The sequence below is a fragment of the Oryzias latipes genome, chromosome 11, assembly GCF_002234675.1.
Source record: "Oryzias latipes chromosome 11, ASM223467v1".
NCBI lineage: Eukaryota > Metazoa > Chordata > Actinopteri > Beloniformes > Adrianichthyidae > Oryzias > Oryzias latipes.
The window spans coordinates 8,163,120-8,179,947 of record NC_019869.2 but is presented as its reverse complement, the minus strand read 5'-3'; the positions used below and the strand labels follow the sequence as shown (position 1 = coordinate 8,179,947).

At 38.2% G+C, this 16,828-nt stretch overlaps 2 protein-coding genes across 7 annotated transcripts in view; one reads left to right on the top strand and one right to left on the bottom strand.

Annotated features, from left to right (window-relative positions):
- Positions 1-16,828, bottom strand: part of LOC110015877 — a 755,614-nt gene that overhangs the window by 31,187 nt on the left and 707,599 nt on the right. The window lies entirely within an intron of this gene.
- The window catches only part of csmd3 (CUB and Sushi multiple domains 3), a 478,616-nt gene continuing 474,850 nt past the window's right edge, over positions 13,063-16,828 (top strand). For all 4 annotated transcript variants that reach the window (XM_023959656.1, XM_023959655.1, XM_023959654.1 and 1 more), the window contains exon 1: positions 13,063-14,536. In XM_023959656.1, the coding sequence (XP_023815424.1) occupies positions 14,311-14,536 (226 nt within the window). In that variant the 5' untranslated portion in view covers positions 13,063-14,310. The remainder of the gene's footprint in view (positions 14,537-16,828) is intronic.

The following is a 16,828-nucleotide window of genomic DNA, read 5'->3' as shown; positions in this document are numbered from 1 at the left end:
CATGCACATTTTTCTGTAACACAAATACTGCAGATCAGGGGGGCTCTTTACGTTGATCGCAATCGACCGGTTGATCCTCAAAGAGGAGGGGGAGATCGCAGATCAGCAAAGATAAACAACCAAAAAATATATGTATATATACTGTATATATCTAAAAAATCTGTCAGCGAATCAAAATCCTCACAGAGAAGTACGGGACTTGATTGACATGCAGAACGGCCAATCGAACATCCTCTGATACAAACGTCACTGCACATGCTTTTTAAAAAAGAAAATAATAATAATACAAATGATTAATCAATTATTGAAAATGGTTAAATTGATTGACTTTTAAGGATATTACCTCACTTGCTCCAAAAAAATTGATAAGTTGATTCATGATTTTTCCTAATGTAACATAATTTTGCACATATTTTTAACTTTTGATGTCTGTTTTACTGATATAGTATTAGTTTTTATTCATATCAATGACTTTTATAACCGGAGATGACCGGAGAAAGGTAGCTTGCCATCTCTCGGTGGGTGGATGTCCTTGCCCCAGGTGGAGGAGTTTAAATACCTTGGGGTCTTGTTTACGAGTGAGGGCAGATCGGAGCATGAGATTGACAGGCGGATCGGAGCGGCGTCCGTAGTTATGCGATCGCTCTATCGGTCCGTCGTGGTGAAGAGAGAGCTGAGCCGAAAAGCAAAGCTCTCAATTTACCGGTCGATCTACGTTCCAGTACTCACCTATGGTCATGAGCTATGGGTCATGACCGAAAGAACGAGGTCCCGAATACAAGCGGCTGACATGAGCTTCCTCCGTAGGGTGGCGGGGCGCTCCCTTAGAGATGGGGTGAGAAGCTCGGTCACCCGCGGGGAGCTCGGAGTAGAACCGCTTCTCCTCCACATCGAAAGGAGCCAGCTGAGGTGGCTCGGGCATCTAGTCCGGATGCCCCTTGGACGCCTCCCTGGAGAGGTGTTCCGGGCATGTCCCACTGGGCGGAGGCCCCGGGGAAGACCCAGGACACGCTTGAGAGACTACGTCTCTCGGCTGGCCTGGGAACGCCTCGGGGTCCCCCCAGAGGAGCTGGAGGAAGTGGCTGGGGTGAGGGAAGTCTGGACATCTCTGCTCAGTCTGCTGCCCCCGCGACCCGGTCCCGGATAAACGGAGGAAGATAGATGGATGGATGGACTTTTATAAGTAACATAATTTGCATATATTTTGGATAACTGATCTTCATTTCCCATGTTGATTTCTAAAAGTTATTTTTTACAAAATAATTTAAGCAATTCATCTTTGTCATGTGCTTTATTGATACCTAAGGATTCTTAATTCTGTCTGATAAAGGTTTGGAACCAGATAATGATAAATCATGTAATAAAATGGTTACGGTAGAACAGGGGTGGGATTTTACATGTTTGCTTCCTTCCACTCCCTTACAAGCAATATTTATTAAAATGTATAATTATCCTAAGTTTGATTAGTTCTTGTATGAATGTATAACTGATGATTGTATTGTTTTGACTATTATTCCTATTTCATTGCTTGAAATAAACCATTTCAAATCAAATCAAAAAATCAAAAATACACTGAGCTCAAATTCTGTCTCACATCAGAAAGTCGCTACCTGCCCCACGGCATTTCAAACACCCGGCAAAATACCACTCCAGCACACTGGAGGGCCGGATCCCCCCGCAAGCCTTCGCAGTTCCCGCCCGATGGATCCAACCCCACCAAGGCAGCAGTCTTTTCCTGTAGTACGCCCTTCTGGAATGCCGCTCATGGAGCCAGCAGTGCCTTAGAAAAAAAAAAGCCTCATCTGTTAATACAAAAGTATCTTCTCACAAATATTTGTGTACTCTTACTGTGTAGTTTTTGAATTGTCAGTACATAAACAATGTTATGTAATAATAATTCATAAGACTATGTAGATAGATAGATAGATAGATAGATAGATAGATAGATAGATAGATAGATAGATAGATAGATAGATAGATAGATAGATAGATAGATAGATAGATAGATAGATAGATAGATAGATTGACTACCATTTTTCAATAAAAGACTCCTCAGTCAAACTATGCTGCATGGTCCAAGCTGCGTATGATGGAATGATGCTGAACCAATGCTTACCTAACCTCTCCAGCCCACCAGCTCCTAATGCCTGACCCCTGCCTTCTCTGTTCATCATACAGCTTCTCCTCCAGGGGGAAAAAATGGACAGCAAACATTGTCTGACCTTAGAAAGAACATTTGCCATCCTTGTCAGGAACAGAATGGAAGAAGAAAAAAACAAAAAAAAAACGTATATGCCACAAGCTAAACCTTTCAGGGAAATACAGGAAAATCAGAATGCCCTGATCACACTCTTTGGCCAACTGACCTTTTTCTTCTGATGAGCTGGCAGCCAAATGAATAATTTTACTGCCCAAGAAGGGAGTGGTGTTCTCTCAGAACTCCTCTCTGGATGCTCAGTCCCAATTGCATTTACAGCATGTAGGAAAAAATGTTTCAATGTTTCTTTGCCAGCTAACCAGTGCAAATTGATGAATTACTGTGACTACTTCTACATACTTATTGCTACATTTGCAAAAAGATACCCTTCCAGGTCTTTTTTTATTTTGGCAGTGCGCATTTTACTCTTCTTTTAATGTCTTCCACTTTGCAATCATCCAAACCAAGATACACTTGCAATTGCTGTGATATTCCTGAAGGCAGCTTCAGGCTGATTGAGATTGAGCCCAGAGCACAAAAGGCTTTTCAATTTGTCGTTTTACTAAAAATGTGTTATTGTGTTTTTAGCCAGAAAAAGGTATGTCAGGCAAACATCAAACATTCGGCAGCCTAAATTTATTTTGTGAATTAAAAACGAAGTATGACAGTTTCAAAATTCTGATCTGATGTGGATGACAAGAAAACAATTGGGGCGGCCATTGGGCAGAGGTAGAGCGGCCAACCTCTGATCGTAACACTGCAGGTTTGGTTCCAGCCTTGCCCACTTATGTGTCAAAGTGTCCTTGGGCAATACACAAAACCCCACATTGTTGTCGGATATAGGCTGTCACCAGAGTTCGGATGCAGAGGTACCATCAGTGTGTGAATGTGTGGGTCTGTGACTGTAAAGCACCCTGAGCCTTCCAAGAAGGTCACAAAGCACTATATAAGTACACGCCAATTATCAATTGTGTGCATTGACACAAATAAAATAAAAAAAGCATTGACAGAAAATAAAAGGGGATACAAATAGCCAACTCCAGATCATTGTCCAGGGCCTCTTTCGAAGGGCTTTGTTGAGAATGATGCTTGATTAAGTTCTTCATTCGTTTGAGGTTGGGTAGCTCACCGTCATGAAATGTCATCGATTTTAAAAAGAAATCAAGAGGGTGAAAAAAACCTGACCTAAAAATGATCACAAAGAGACAAATCAAAACCTTTTCCAGCTGGTTAGTTGTTAAATACATCTCCATAGTTGTGTTTTATGCAATGGAAGACAAATCAAAACACTTTCATAGACCTTTTTAATTTAAACCGTTTCAAGTGGAGTCTTTACAAAAGTGAACTTTCTTATTTATCCATTTATTTATGATTCAATAGCAAACAAACACGTTCAGTAACTCCAATATCCAAACGTACATCATTCAAAGTGTTGTCTCAGCTAAAAATTTCAATTGTTGCACAACAAACAAATTCTCAAAATGAGTGTCAATAAGAGGAATGCAAGTCAAAAGGCCTCTGGCCGTTTTGGCGTCCTCCAACAATACTAACCAAACGGTCCACAATGGACAACAGTATAAACAAAAATGTTCAACGAAAAACACTTGGCTTATGGTCATCCAGAAAATTGATCAAAATGAACAAAACTTAAATGAATAAAGCTCTTGATAGTTTTCATACTAGTTTAGTGTTGGCTTCAATGATCTGTCAATTCTAACATATCCATAGTCCTTAAAACAGCGATTGTAAAATTTACCAAAGAGCAGGCTGATCAATGTTTAGTCAAAGTTAAAACGCAGTATGGTTTCCTTTTGGTGCACTGTGGCTGTCTGCTGAAAAAAACTGTTACAAGTGCAGCCACAACAGAGCAACAACAGCTGGGAAAGTAGCAGGGAGCCGGATGTGATATTACTGACATGTATCTTTTCTGTCAGTTGGCCCGCCACATTAAGGACGCGGGGCTGGAACTGACAATTAGTTACATTGTTGTGAGACTTTGAAGCATCAGCCAGTCTCCCTCCAAACAAATTTTATTTTTTAATTTTTTAATTTGTGAAAACAGACAACTTGTTTGAATTTAAGAACTTTCATGATTTCAAATGCATCCACATTTTACTCATTTGATGATATGAACTATCATGCGCAGCAGAAAAAATGTGCATGAACGTTTTTGCTCTACAGCAGGGCTGGCCATCCCTGGTCCTCAAGAGCCATGACCTGGCTTGTTTTCCAGCTCTACCTGCACCGCTTGATGCTGACGACCTAAATCAGGTGTGTTCAATGATTTGGGATGTGGAATCACTTGAGTCAGCCCTGCTCTATGGGATGACCAACCAGTCAATGACTTTGGTATTTGACACATTTTCTCGTGCAGACAGCCAGTCTCCACCCGTCAGGGCACTGGTGACTTGGGCTCAACACTAGATATTTTCTTCCCTTTTGTGGGACCAATGAGAGTCGTAACCAGGTGTGCATTTGAGTTTACTTTGTTTGCAAATGCTTCTGTTTTACTTTTAGCCAGATGTAAAGTCCATACTCCTCTAGATTGTTGCACATTAACCTATTTTCCTATGAACAGTCTGACAGACACTCTTCTTTCTTTTCACACAGTCTATCCTTCTCCATCAGCGCCCCACAAACAACAGTGCTAATACACAGACAGGTGGTGATGAGCAAATAAAGTATGTTGAGTGTGTGGGCACAAATGTTTGTGGGTCCATGTGGATAGGGTTTGCAAAAATAGGAATGACTTAATGTGATGGAAGCACCTTTCCTACCCTCTAACATTGAGGATTATTACTGCTACTTTGATCTTCCACTGATGAGAGTAGAAAATAATGGAAAAAAGGGAGGATAAACTAAGATTATTTTTTTCCCTTTGTGTAACAAGTACTTCCATTTTTTTTTCCATCATGAATGCTTACCGCCTTGTTGTGAGGATAATGCTTTCCTGCAGTTTCTCAAGAGAAGCTGTTTTCCTTGAGGGTACCCCCATTTTCAAACATGCATGGATCAAACCTTTCACAGCGGACAGTCATTGCCACATCCTGTGGCAAATGTTATTTATATGACACAACCAACTGCATAACTCTTTTTTTTAATCTGGTTTTTGCAACATTAGACACCAAGTATAGAGAAATATTTAGAGAATATTGGACAAAAACACATGAAACAATGTGGCGTGGCAAGAATTTGTTTAAAAAAAGCGAACGCGTATGCTAATGACAAATTAGGTGGTTAAGATCTCAAAACTAGCATTGATTTAAACTAACATAAAATTATAGAAAGTATTTTTAAATATTTAATCTGATATTTTTTATGTGTATTACACTAACATAGAATAATGTTAATTCTGAATGAATCTCTCAGATAATGGTTAACTTGGTTCAACTGAGTAAAATTGGTCCAATCTAAGGCTGATTCTAAATGGGTTCCCTGTTGCTCCAATTATAGGGACATTTGAAGCTGTAGTTGTGTCCAAAAGTGTTTTTTAAGGAGGAACCATAGTGACTTAGGGCTGGTTATCCCTCTGCCAGTATTGGGTGCATGATGCAGATCTTCACATGGGTGTGGTCTGAAGCACAGAAATTTACATTTAAATGTAACTGTTTGGTTTTTTGCATGACTTTTTAAAGATTTAAAATCAGTGTTGTGTATTTTGCAAGCGCTGGCAGCAATGTACTAACTTAGATGACAGGCGACTATAGTTTAAAGACTATAGTTTATTCCAAATTTCTCCCATTGGAGGGGTATAGGGAGAAGCTTTAGGGATAGGGAAGCAATTTGGATGTAAGATAGTTGATTAGTTTAAGTTGACAAAAGTCCCTTTTGCACAAAACTTTACCCCTTTGTCCCATAGTCACTGGTAAAGTGAAGGAGTTTCAACCTTAACAATGAGAGATTATAAGCTCCATCCACTGTTGGGCCATAACCAAAAGTCTAAATATAGAATCCAATACCTTCTTGAGCATCAAGAAAACGACTGTGGGGGAGGAACCAAAAGGTTCTCGCACACAGCTAAGAAAGCACCTAATGCAAGGAACACATATCCACAACTACACTATTTAAAATTCCAAAAGCTTTAATAGATTGTTACATTTGGTCTTGCTCTCATGTATTTGTAATTTTTTTTTATCTTAAACATTAACAACAATTCAGTTTCTTACTGTTTACAAAAACATTCAAACCTTAATCTGCAATGTTTTGCTTGAATAAGATAAAGTTTCATGGATTGAAATTCTGTATTGTTTGATATAGGGGAAAAAAAACTGCTTTGAATTAGTGCTTTGTCAATTTCAAAAGTGATGACTGCACAGTTTACCCATCACAGTTCTTATCCCTTAAGCATGGTGCGAAAAGGCACCAGGAGAGTGATTCGTCTCATGGTAGGAAACAAAAACAAGTTTCTGAAGGTGAAGAAACTGTAGGGTTTGATTTTAACATTTGAATCTGGTTAAATGAGGAGCTGCAGGAGAGCAGCTAAAGGTTTCATTAGAATGCAACAGCATTGGGAACTACAAAGCCAGAACTTACACAGAACTAGCTACAATGAAAAAACAAAAATAAAAACAGCAGCGACGAAGAGTGCAGTCCACTTGATTGCAAAAGTAACATGTGAGAATGAACCTCAGGTTTTGCAAGTTTAAACAATGCCATAAAACCACAAATACAAGACACCAACTCATTGAAATGTGGTTGGATGAATGCAGACAAAACATCATTTGACTTTATGCACATTGCTTCTTACTGTTTTCCCGACAATCTCTATGTCATAAACACTTAGCATCATACCTTCATATTTGACGTCTCCTAATCCTGCTATCCGGCCGTACAGCTTTGAGCCAAACTCCAGCCCAGACGAGGAAAATGAAGACATACAGTACATGGATCTATTTGTCTGCCAGTGGATGCACCAGAGCCCATCATCCATCAATGATTTGAATAAAGAAATACTAAGACAATTACGCTTAAATATTTCAGTCTAATATTTGTCCTCCATCATTAAAAAAATCCCTAAAGAACATGTTAAAAACACCAAAAACCTAATTTTTTTTTTATTGGAGTGGGTCCTTCAAATGTGTTTATGTTATTAGTGGCTTTATTGTAAGCTTAGATTCAAAATGGCTGAATTTAACTATAATTCCTCCTTTGTGCCAGATGCTGCTGCAGAAATCTACCTTAAGTTGGGTCATTAAACTATGAAAAATGCCGTGCTCCCTCAGGATAATTAAGTCATGATAAACACAATACAGATCATAATATCTGCACTAGCGCTGCTAAAGGATTTGACATGTTCCTATTATAACATCCAATATTACCACAACAAGGATCGCAAACGGAGATGAAAAGGCAGATTGATTTAAGCTGTTCTGAGCTTTTCTGCTTCCAATACAACTGGGTATATCTTTTCTAATCATCACCAAAAATAAACCGATTGCTGTGTTCACAACAACTGCAAGGTAATGGGTCCAAATAAATAGGTTCCTGTTGCAATCATTGAAAACCGTTCTATACAAGGCATTCCTGGATGGATAAATCAGGGAGAATTGACAGGTGTGTCTCTGTCACTGACTGAGACATTGATGCCTCTGCTTGCTGGAGATATAAACGCTTCTGGAGAAAAACTTAACATTCAGCTGCATGAGCAGAGACTGTTATGTGAATTTTAGGTTCCTGGGTTTCTGGGACAAGCTGCAATATATTACATCTGCCAATAGACTATGTTCACTTTTTTTGGGCCAGCTGCTAAGAATTTGAAAAAGTGGGAAAAGACATTTTCTCTTCCTTTTTATCTGCTCTAATGCTTTTTACACCCATATTTATAATTTTTCTTTTGGAGCCACAAACACGTCTCCCACCTTCTCCTTTGCTTTCACTCTCCATCAGTAATTCTCTAACATGAATGCACCTTATACCTCCCACTCCTTCCTCACACACCCTCTAGTCTCACTCTGTGTTTCCTTTAATCTTTTTCACGTTTCTTTTCATCTTTTTTTTTTACCTTACACCTCTCCACTTTTCCTCCCTCTTTTCCTTGTTTATAGCTCGTTCCTCTTTGGCTTTACAGCATTGTTTTGCCTCTTTGAGTCCCCGTCTTTCCTTCTGAATCAATATCCTTTTTTCTCTGGGTTTCCAATGTGTGTTTCCGCAACCAGTCCTTTTTTTTTTTTTTTTTTTTTTATTATTTTCGGCTCCTTCTGTTCCTGCAACTCCCTCCTCTTGTTTCACGTCCCCTCCATCTCCATCTGGATATTAACCTCCTTAACAGCTAAATGAGTTTTAAAAGAAGCCTGCTTAGTACAACCTCTTGAAAAAAGAGTTTTATGACAAATGTGAGGGGAACATGAAGGCATAAAGACATCAATATGAAAGCTCCCAGCCAGAGTCAGAGGCAGTGCAGTGCATATTTGGTTGATGCCAAAGTGATTAGCAACAGGGACAGTGATGGAGGGAAACCAAAAGATGAGAGTGTGTGCCTGTAGATGGCAGAAGAGTGCCAATCTACAGGCAGGAGGGGACTGGCTTCACAACCAACGCACAAGCTAAGCATAAGCAGTCACACACTCTTGGTAAAAACAAACCTATTTATGAAGTTAGATTGAGCTTGACCAGAAATGTCTAAAAATGTCAGAATAATAATAATAAAAAAATCCTCTCTGTTAAAATGATAAGGAAAATCAGAAGCGCCTTCGTTTTCACATTTAGGATTACTATTGAAGTGAGAGAAATATGACAAATCCATGAATGCTCACAAAATGAAATTTGCATATTTCCTTTGGAGCTGATGTGAAATGAGACCCGTTCATAAACCTCCTGACATTTTAGACTTGCTTTCAATAAAATATGTAGATTTCTGTGCTTAGCTAAATTGTTTTTTTTGTGTGTGTGTGTGTTTTGTTATGACAGTAAAGTTAATAATTCGATTTTTTATTTTCATAATAAACATTACATTTATAATTGCGCACATTTGATCCGATTTTAGCTGATAAATCAGATTAGGACAAAGAAAAGAGTGAAATCCTGGAAAAAAAAGTGATCAGAAAGTGGACACTTTATACAGTTTATTGCAAAAAAAAAAAAATAAACAAACACGATAAGCCTTTGATTTTTATAGAATAGAATATAGAATAAAATAGAATAAAACTTTATTGATCCCACAGAAATTACCTTGTTTTTGAACTAAGGGGATTTCTGGCTGTCTAGCAGATCAGCAGGGATTCATTACGCAGTCACTTAATCACCAGTGAAATGAACATTTATGCTGTTTATATTCCTCAGAAAGAACAACTCATTATAGCAGCTCCCTGTGTTCAAAACAGCCTCAAAATCAAGGACTATTAAAAAAAAAAGAATTTACTGTCCATATATAACCTTGGAGGGAATGAAGCTCATTGACACGACTATTGCTGTAATATTGGGCTAAATAATAAACTTGAATTGAATTGACTCCCTTCAGCAAAGAACAGACTCTCAGAGATGATCTCTGTTGAGGCGAAAGCTTTAGATATGTGACAAAGCTACATGTTTAAGTAAAAGCACCATACACAAAAGAAAACACATTCAGACTGACCCAACAGACATTTGATCACTTATTCTTAAATACACAGTTACTTAGTTATTTCTTTACATTGTCAGACAGTTGTTCACTGAATTCAACAAACAATAGATTTTAAATAGTTACTTATTTGTTGTCTATTGAACTTTGATGCAATTAAAGCCTAAAGACTTTTTTAACCCTTGTGCTATATTAGATGACCCCACCCTTACATTGACGTGTTCTCCCTACCATGACAAAGATGGATAAAGGTGGAAAGATTTCATGTAATCCATGGACACCAGTGAAGATCACAAATCATGGAAGAAAAAAGGTTCAGAGCACTGTCTAGTGGGTCTATATGACCCAACTCCCAATGCTAAAGTGCCTAGGATAGCACAAGGGTTAGAGATATTTGTAAAACGTACTTTTTTTGAGCAGAATTTTAAGTTGATTTTGGAAATTGGCCATTATTAACTTGATTCAAAGTCATGTAATCACATAAAAAAGTATATAATTTTTCCACCTAATTATTCTGTTGTAACGATAAACAAAGAAAATCCAATATTTTACGCCATAGTTTTCTGTATAAAAGGGGTTACCTGTTAAATTAACAAATCATTGTTTTTCTTTCAGCATTTTCTATTCATGAATACTATAGCCATTTTCCAAAACACATTTGTTGTCATGACATTTTTTTAGAATACACTACTGGCATTGTAAAAAGTTACAACCAAATGCAACTAATATTTATTTACACATTTGTTGGAGATTCCAAAAATAACTGCAGTGAACACTTGTTTTTTTTATCTGGCAATTATTTTATTAAATATATATTTTGTCCAATTAAATTTTTTGGGAAAAGGTGACAATCTGATTAAAGATAACAGTGCCTTGATCAGATGCTCCTCCCTCTTTTTTTATTATAAAGCAGAAGTGTTCCGATCTGGACATATGGTTGCCCTGACATGCTTCTTAAAAGCTGCTTGCATTCATAAAGGGGCTCAGACATAATTCCACACGCCTGCTAAACAAATCTTATATGATCTGTGATGCTTCCTGTGAGGTTGTACCCACGCTGCAGATGCACAGTCATGGAACGGTGCACTGACTGTGCATCTGCACAATTGCCAATCAATTCTACTGGTTTGGTCAGTTATTTAGATACATGATAATAATTATTTCTCTTTGTTGATCTGCTCTGAGGATTGTTTATGAAGTGAAAAAATGTGCTTATTTTTGGATAAAGACTTTTTTATTCTTGTATGGTTGTTGCTGCAAATCAGGGGAAGCAAAACAGAACTTCTAAAATAAGGAATAGCCGCTGCATTCACCGGTGCGTTTGCCAATCACTTCGCCTGTTTAGAACCACAAAGGAATGAACCGTTTTCATTTGAAATTTGATGAATAGGTTTCAAAACATTTTTAGCTTTCAATTTTTTTGGTTTAAAGCAAACAAAACAAAAGTAATGAGATATAAATGCGATGCTTGGAATGAATTCTTCTTTATAGTTTACTGGTGCTTTCCTTGTTTTTTTTTTATAGACATTTTTCAACTTTTTAAAAATATACATACATATTTTTTATTGTTATTTTGTCTTTTAACTTATGGTATTTAACATTAAAAACAGTTTAATATAAACTTTTCTGTATTTTCCTTCCAAGTTAGACTAAACTTACCACTAGAAAATGCGTTTTTTAGACCGTTTTAGGTTCATTGTGTAAATATTGTGCAATATTATACAAATACCTTTAAAAAAAGAAGCTTGGACTGCACTAAAAAGATGGATATCAAGCATTGCCACAAAAGCACCTGTTTAACAAATTCATTATTAGAGCAAATAATAAATCAGTATAAAAGCTTCAAAAGACATTAGGCTACTAGGGGTTAAAATATGTGCCTAACTCTGTGTTAAATGTGTATTCCTGTTAAAATAAACAAGTTTTGAGTATGAAGGGATTCCTCTTATCCAATTTGACTTCAGAATACTTCAGAACTTGTTTTTAAATCTCAGCACAGTCTTATGTTACAGTTCACTAATGATGCCATAATTCTGATCTGAAACCCCCATTGAACCAAATCGAATAGAAACTGAATTGTTGGATTCCTGCTGTAAACCAGGATACCTACATTAAAAGTGTCAACCCTGTGTTGTGCTAATTTTTTAAAGAATTTATTATTTATTGTTTTATTACATCAAACCACAGACTAGAAACTCCAAAGATAAAAATAACCCAAGTTTGGTTGTTTTTAAGCAAACTAAGAGGGACACATTTATTTCTGAGATGATTCAACTGTGAGAAAAAAAAAAAAAACTCAAGACAAAACAAAAATCGGGTTTAAAGAAAACCACTATTGCTCAAAATATTAGTAATGCTCCGAAAAGTACGGTGGCCCTGAAGTGCAAATCCCATCCAGTCAACGCAAAAAAAGATAATAAAGATCTCAACGACAATTTAAAAGTCAAAACAAATGATAATAAGAACAATACATTTCAAAATAGAAAATAATTATTTAGCAACCAAAACAGACTTCCAGTAAAATTAAATACAATTCTAAAAAAAACAAAGGCAATTTCCAAAAATCAAAATTCATTGTCAATCAATCAATTCTAATTAGGACAGAACACATCCAGTATCACTCTGCTAAATAACTTTTGGTTAAAAAGATGGACAGAGGTCATCATCCAATCAGTGATATCCAATGGAACCTCTCTTTTCTGGTTTCTTTTCGTTTCTTTTTTTTAATAACACTTTATTTTTTAGTATAACATTTTTAATTTTTGTAAAGTACTTTTGTTTTCTGAAATGTTTCTTTTTTGCTGGTTTTGTTCACATTTTTTGGAATTTTGTTTTTATTTCTAAAACAGATTGTTGGTTTTCTTTATTATTTGTGTTGCTTTTTCAATTGTTGTTGTGATCTTTAATGTGTTTTTGCATTAAGAGATTTGAGTTGTGATTCGGACTAAAAACGTAACCCAAAAACTCCTGACATCATTGGTTTAAAGAGATAACTCAAGTGTTTTAAGCTTAGTATGAGCCTACTTAAAAGGTTTTCTACTTTGTTATTTGCTTATTATTTTTTTAAAGGCCTTTTTGTGAACTTTTAGTTTTTTTTGAGGAGAACTAGAACATTTTATAAGTTGGAACAAGAGAGGGGCAAAAGACTCTGGAAGGGCGACAAATGAGCAGAAGGGAAGGTCATTACAAATGAGAGGATCCAAAATACATATTTCAAACAGTTTTATTATTTTCGTAATATTTAAATTGCAGTTCGTTTAGCTGTTTTAATGCCTTTAGTCGTTGCTAATGCTCACAGAAGCTCGTATTTGATGATTTCTTGATTTTGGCCGACAATAATTAAATTGACTCAACAATTGAAAGACACGTGGAAGGGCAGAAGCTTTTCGTTGGAGGGGCAGCTGCCCCCCTGCAGCTGCGTCCCTGTGTAATAAACCAATCATATTTGGATTCCTTACCACAGCATGACCCACAAATTGAAAAGTGTATCTTTGCCTCCCTGCAGGTCATCAGTAGTCTGTCATTAATCCCAATGGAATTCTATCGGATTCATGTTTGAAGTAAGTCATCCGGGCTCTACAAAGGCGCGTTTTATTCCATTCCTTTCGTCAATGACCACGTGAATAGCAGCTGGGACTCAGCGTACCAGGATCTCTTGAAGGTAGCATCCCTGTACCGGAGGCAGAGGGAAGAGACGCACCGTGGAGAGCGCACCGCGCACGGGGGGGAAAGCTGCGCATCTCCTCCGCTTCCTGACTACAAAAGGGATCTTTGTGCTGACTATTTTTGAAATTCATTTCTCAAACTCTTTGGACCTTTAGAGTGAACTAAGCGATTGTTTCAAACCTAATGATGCATCTCTGGTTGGGCTCCAGAACACGGGGAAGGAATGACAAGTGATGCTCACTGGAAAGACGAATCAGAGAGTGAATAAAGTAATGAATCTCTCCTCTTTCAGGCGGTAAAAATGCTCAGTTCCCGCAGTTTGTGAGAGGGTGGAAGGAAGAAGAGGAAGATTTCACAGATGCAAGAGGACGATTATTCTAAAAAAAATCCAGAACCGTTTTTGAGACGCTGGTGCGGGGGAAAAAACGCAATGAAGGAAGAAGACAAGTGCGGTTTTTATACATTTCTTCATTGAATTGTAGTCGTTGAGGACGGGAGGAGCACATACAGGCTGCAACACGACACAGACTGGGGAATACATAAAGAAGAAGAAAAAAAGGCTGAATTCTTCAGAATGAAGGGGCATGGAAGTGTGGGTTTGAAGATTCCCTTCCCTCTGCATCACTTTTTTGGGATGGAGCAGGAGGGAACAGAGACATAAGCCACTGACTGACGACAATCATCGCTGGCGGAAAGACAACCTGTGCGCCAGCCCCCGCTGCCCCCTCTGCGTCTGTCTGTGGGCTGAATTCATCTTTACGGATCTGAAGGATTTATCCAGTCTATGTTTGAAGGGGGGGAGGCAAAGAAAACGCACGCGGGTGTCCCCCCTCCCCTCTTTCTCTCTCTCTCTCACTATCTTTCCCCCTTTTTTTTCTGGATGTGAGGCAGCATGCGGCCCGGTGAGAGCTTAGAGGGCTCGCGCTCGGCTCACGGAGGATGCATGGGTGTTAGTAACCTGACTCATAGCGGCGCGGACCGCTGTCTCGCGCACCTCTCGAGGAGGACGCAGAGGGTGACGGCGAAGACAGGAGCGCGAGGAACGAAAGGGAGAATGACGGCGATGCGCTGTTTTCTGTGGAGTCTCGTTATGAGCTCGTTGTCTTTGCGAGCGGAAGGTAAGAAGATGCGACAGCCCCCTTTTTATTTGATTTAAAAAAAAATTTTTTTTTACTTCAGTCCACAGACAAATTTTTTTCCTGATTGACTGACAAAAAAAAAACTCTTTTAATGTCTTCATATGCGTGCGCGTGCGTGGATAGCTAGAAATGTGGATGCGCGATGTTGCGGAGCTTGACGGAAGAGACTGAGAGGGTGGTGGTGAGGCGCGCGCGGGCGCGCGTGAAAGGAGGGGAGGGGGGGGTAGCCTCTTACCCTCTTTTTCCTGGTTTTCCCCCCTCTTCAGCCCCCCTCCCATCTTTCCCTTCAATACAGCCATTGAGCTGGTAGCCAATAAATATTCTTGCGGTAGCTCTTGGGCTGTGGCAGCGAACGTGAGTTGCTTATGCCAAAGTGAGTGTGTGTCTGAGTGTGTGTATATGTGAGGGGTGGCAACGTGAGTTGTTTATAGTGATGAGGCCCAAGCCTTACGCAGCACTCTGTCCCTAAATCTCCACCAGCATTCCCATTTATTCTCTTTTATTGTGTGTCAGTCAAAAGATGTTATATAATGGTAGTATCTCCCCATTTCTCTATAGAACACACTCAGTGTTTTGTCCTTGTGCTCCTTCTTTCCCCTCCCCTCACTTTCTTCTTTTGATTGAAATAAATTGGCTGTATCTATAACCCAGCTCAGTATATTTTTATTTATTTTTTTATTTGTGTGTGCGACTCAATCTTTTTTTTTTTTTTAAATCCCCTTTCCTGTTTCTGAACTTACCATATTCTTGCTCCCAACTCCCAACATTTTCCGTCATCAGCCCTTGGACTTACATCAAAGCACCCCTGGTCTGATGGAGCTGACAACTCCTTAACATCATTTTGCATAAATTTTCGGTTCACAGCCTATTGTGATTTATATCAGCTCTTCTACAGACTGTGCCTTTAAATCAGAGGTACACCATGTTTGGAGGTTAGGGTTGATATCTGACACAAATATTCAATTTAATGAGATTTCATAAAGACCCACTCCAATGAAAAACATCTTTTTGGTGTTTTTTTTCACATGTTCTTGTAACATTTTTCTCATGATGGAGCACATGTATAAAGAAAATTATGATCAAAGTATTTATTCAAATCGTTTTGAATCAGGAGCAGATAAAAAAAGAAAAACGGCAAGCCACAAGCTCCCTGCTCCAGTCCATTCCTATGCATCCACTAGTAGACGATTAGATCCACGTACAGTACAGACCAAAAGTTTGGACACACCTTCCCATTCATTTGAATGAGTAGGTGTGTCCAGACTTTTGGTTTGTACTGTACGTCTTCGTTTTCTTCATCCGAGCTGGTATCTGGCTCAGGATTGTACAGCTGCATAGCTCCAGTATTGCTCTGTATTTTTGTTGCACCGGTGATTTTAGGTTGGGGGTATGAGGGGCTGTAAACTAAGGGGAGAGTGTGTAAACATAGGGATGATGGGGAATTAAGTAGGGCTCACTTTGGGAAGTCAACAGTACTACAACTCTGAGGCAAATTTCGGATGAATTCCTACCTCTCTGCATAAACCTATAATACGACACAGGGTTTTTCATTTAGCCTTAAAATGGAATAATTGTAATTAAAAGACCACAACACTTAAAATATATCAAAAGATTATTGGAGTGTGACTTTAAACAACTTAAATAGGTTCATAAAAGACACAGCTGTGTAGCTGCTTAATTTGAAGGGTCATCCTCAATCTCATGTGTATTGTCACGATGCCGTCCCACATGAGTGACATCACTTTTACATCTTTCATACATACAGTATTTTGTCCATAGCAGTCAAAAGAAAACATTCTACCTGTTTATTTTAGGATTATTTAGTGGCTCTGACCTAATTAACATACGTATCATAGAAAAATGGGCTGTGGATTTGAGTCAGCACACCTACACACTAGAATGACAGAGTCTTGGAACAAAAACTATGCAATCACCAGTGCTTGTAGAGATGCAAATAAAGGAAAATGATAAAAGAGATAAAAAGAGACAAGTAAAAATCTGAATGTACTTGTGAATCTGAAGCATTGAATTTAATTTGTGGTAAGTGATGTCTTCTTAGATGTTAGGCACAAATTTAAAGGGCTTTTGAACTCTCACATATCAATTATAAAAGTGCAAGAAAGTGTTTCAAATTCAGGAAAAAAAACATTTTCTGTAATTAACATGAAATCGCTAAGGGGCCACTGAAAATATTGCATTTCGAAAACATTCAGTCTTTAACATCAAGGTAACAGTTCAAACAAAAAAAACACATATTTCTTAAGCTAGACA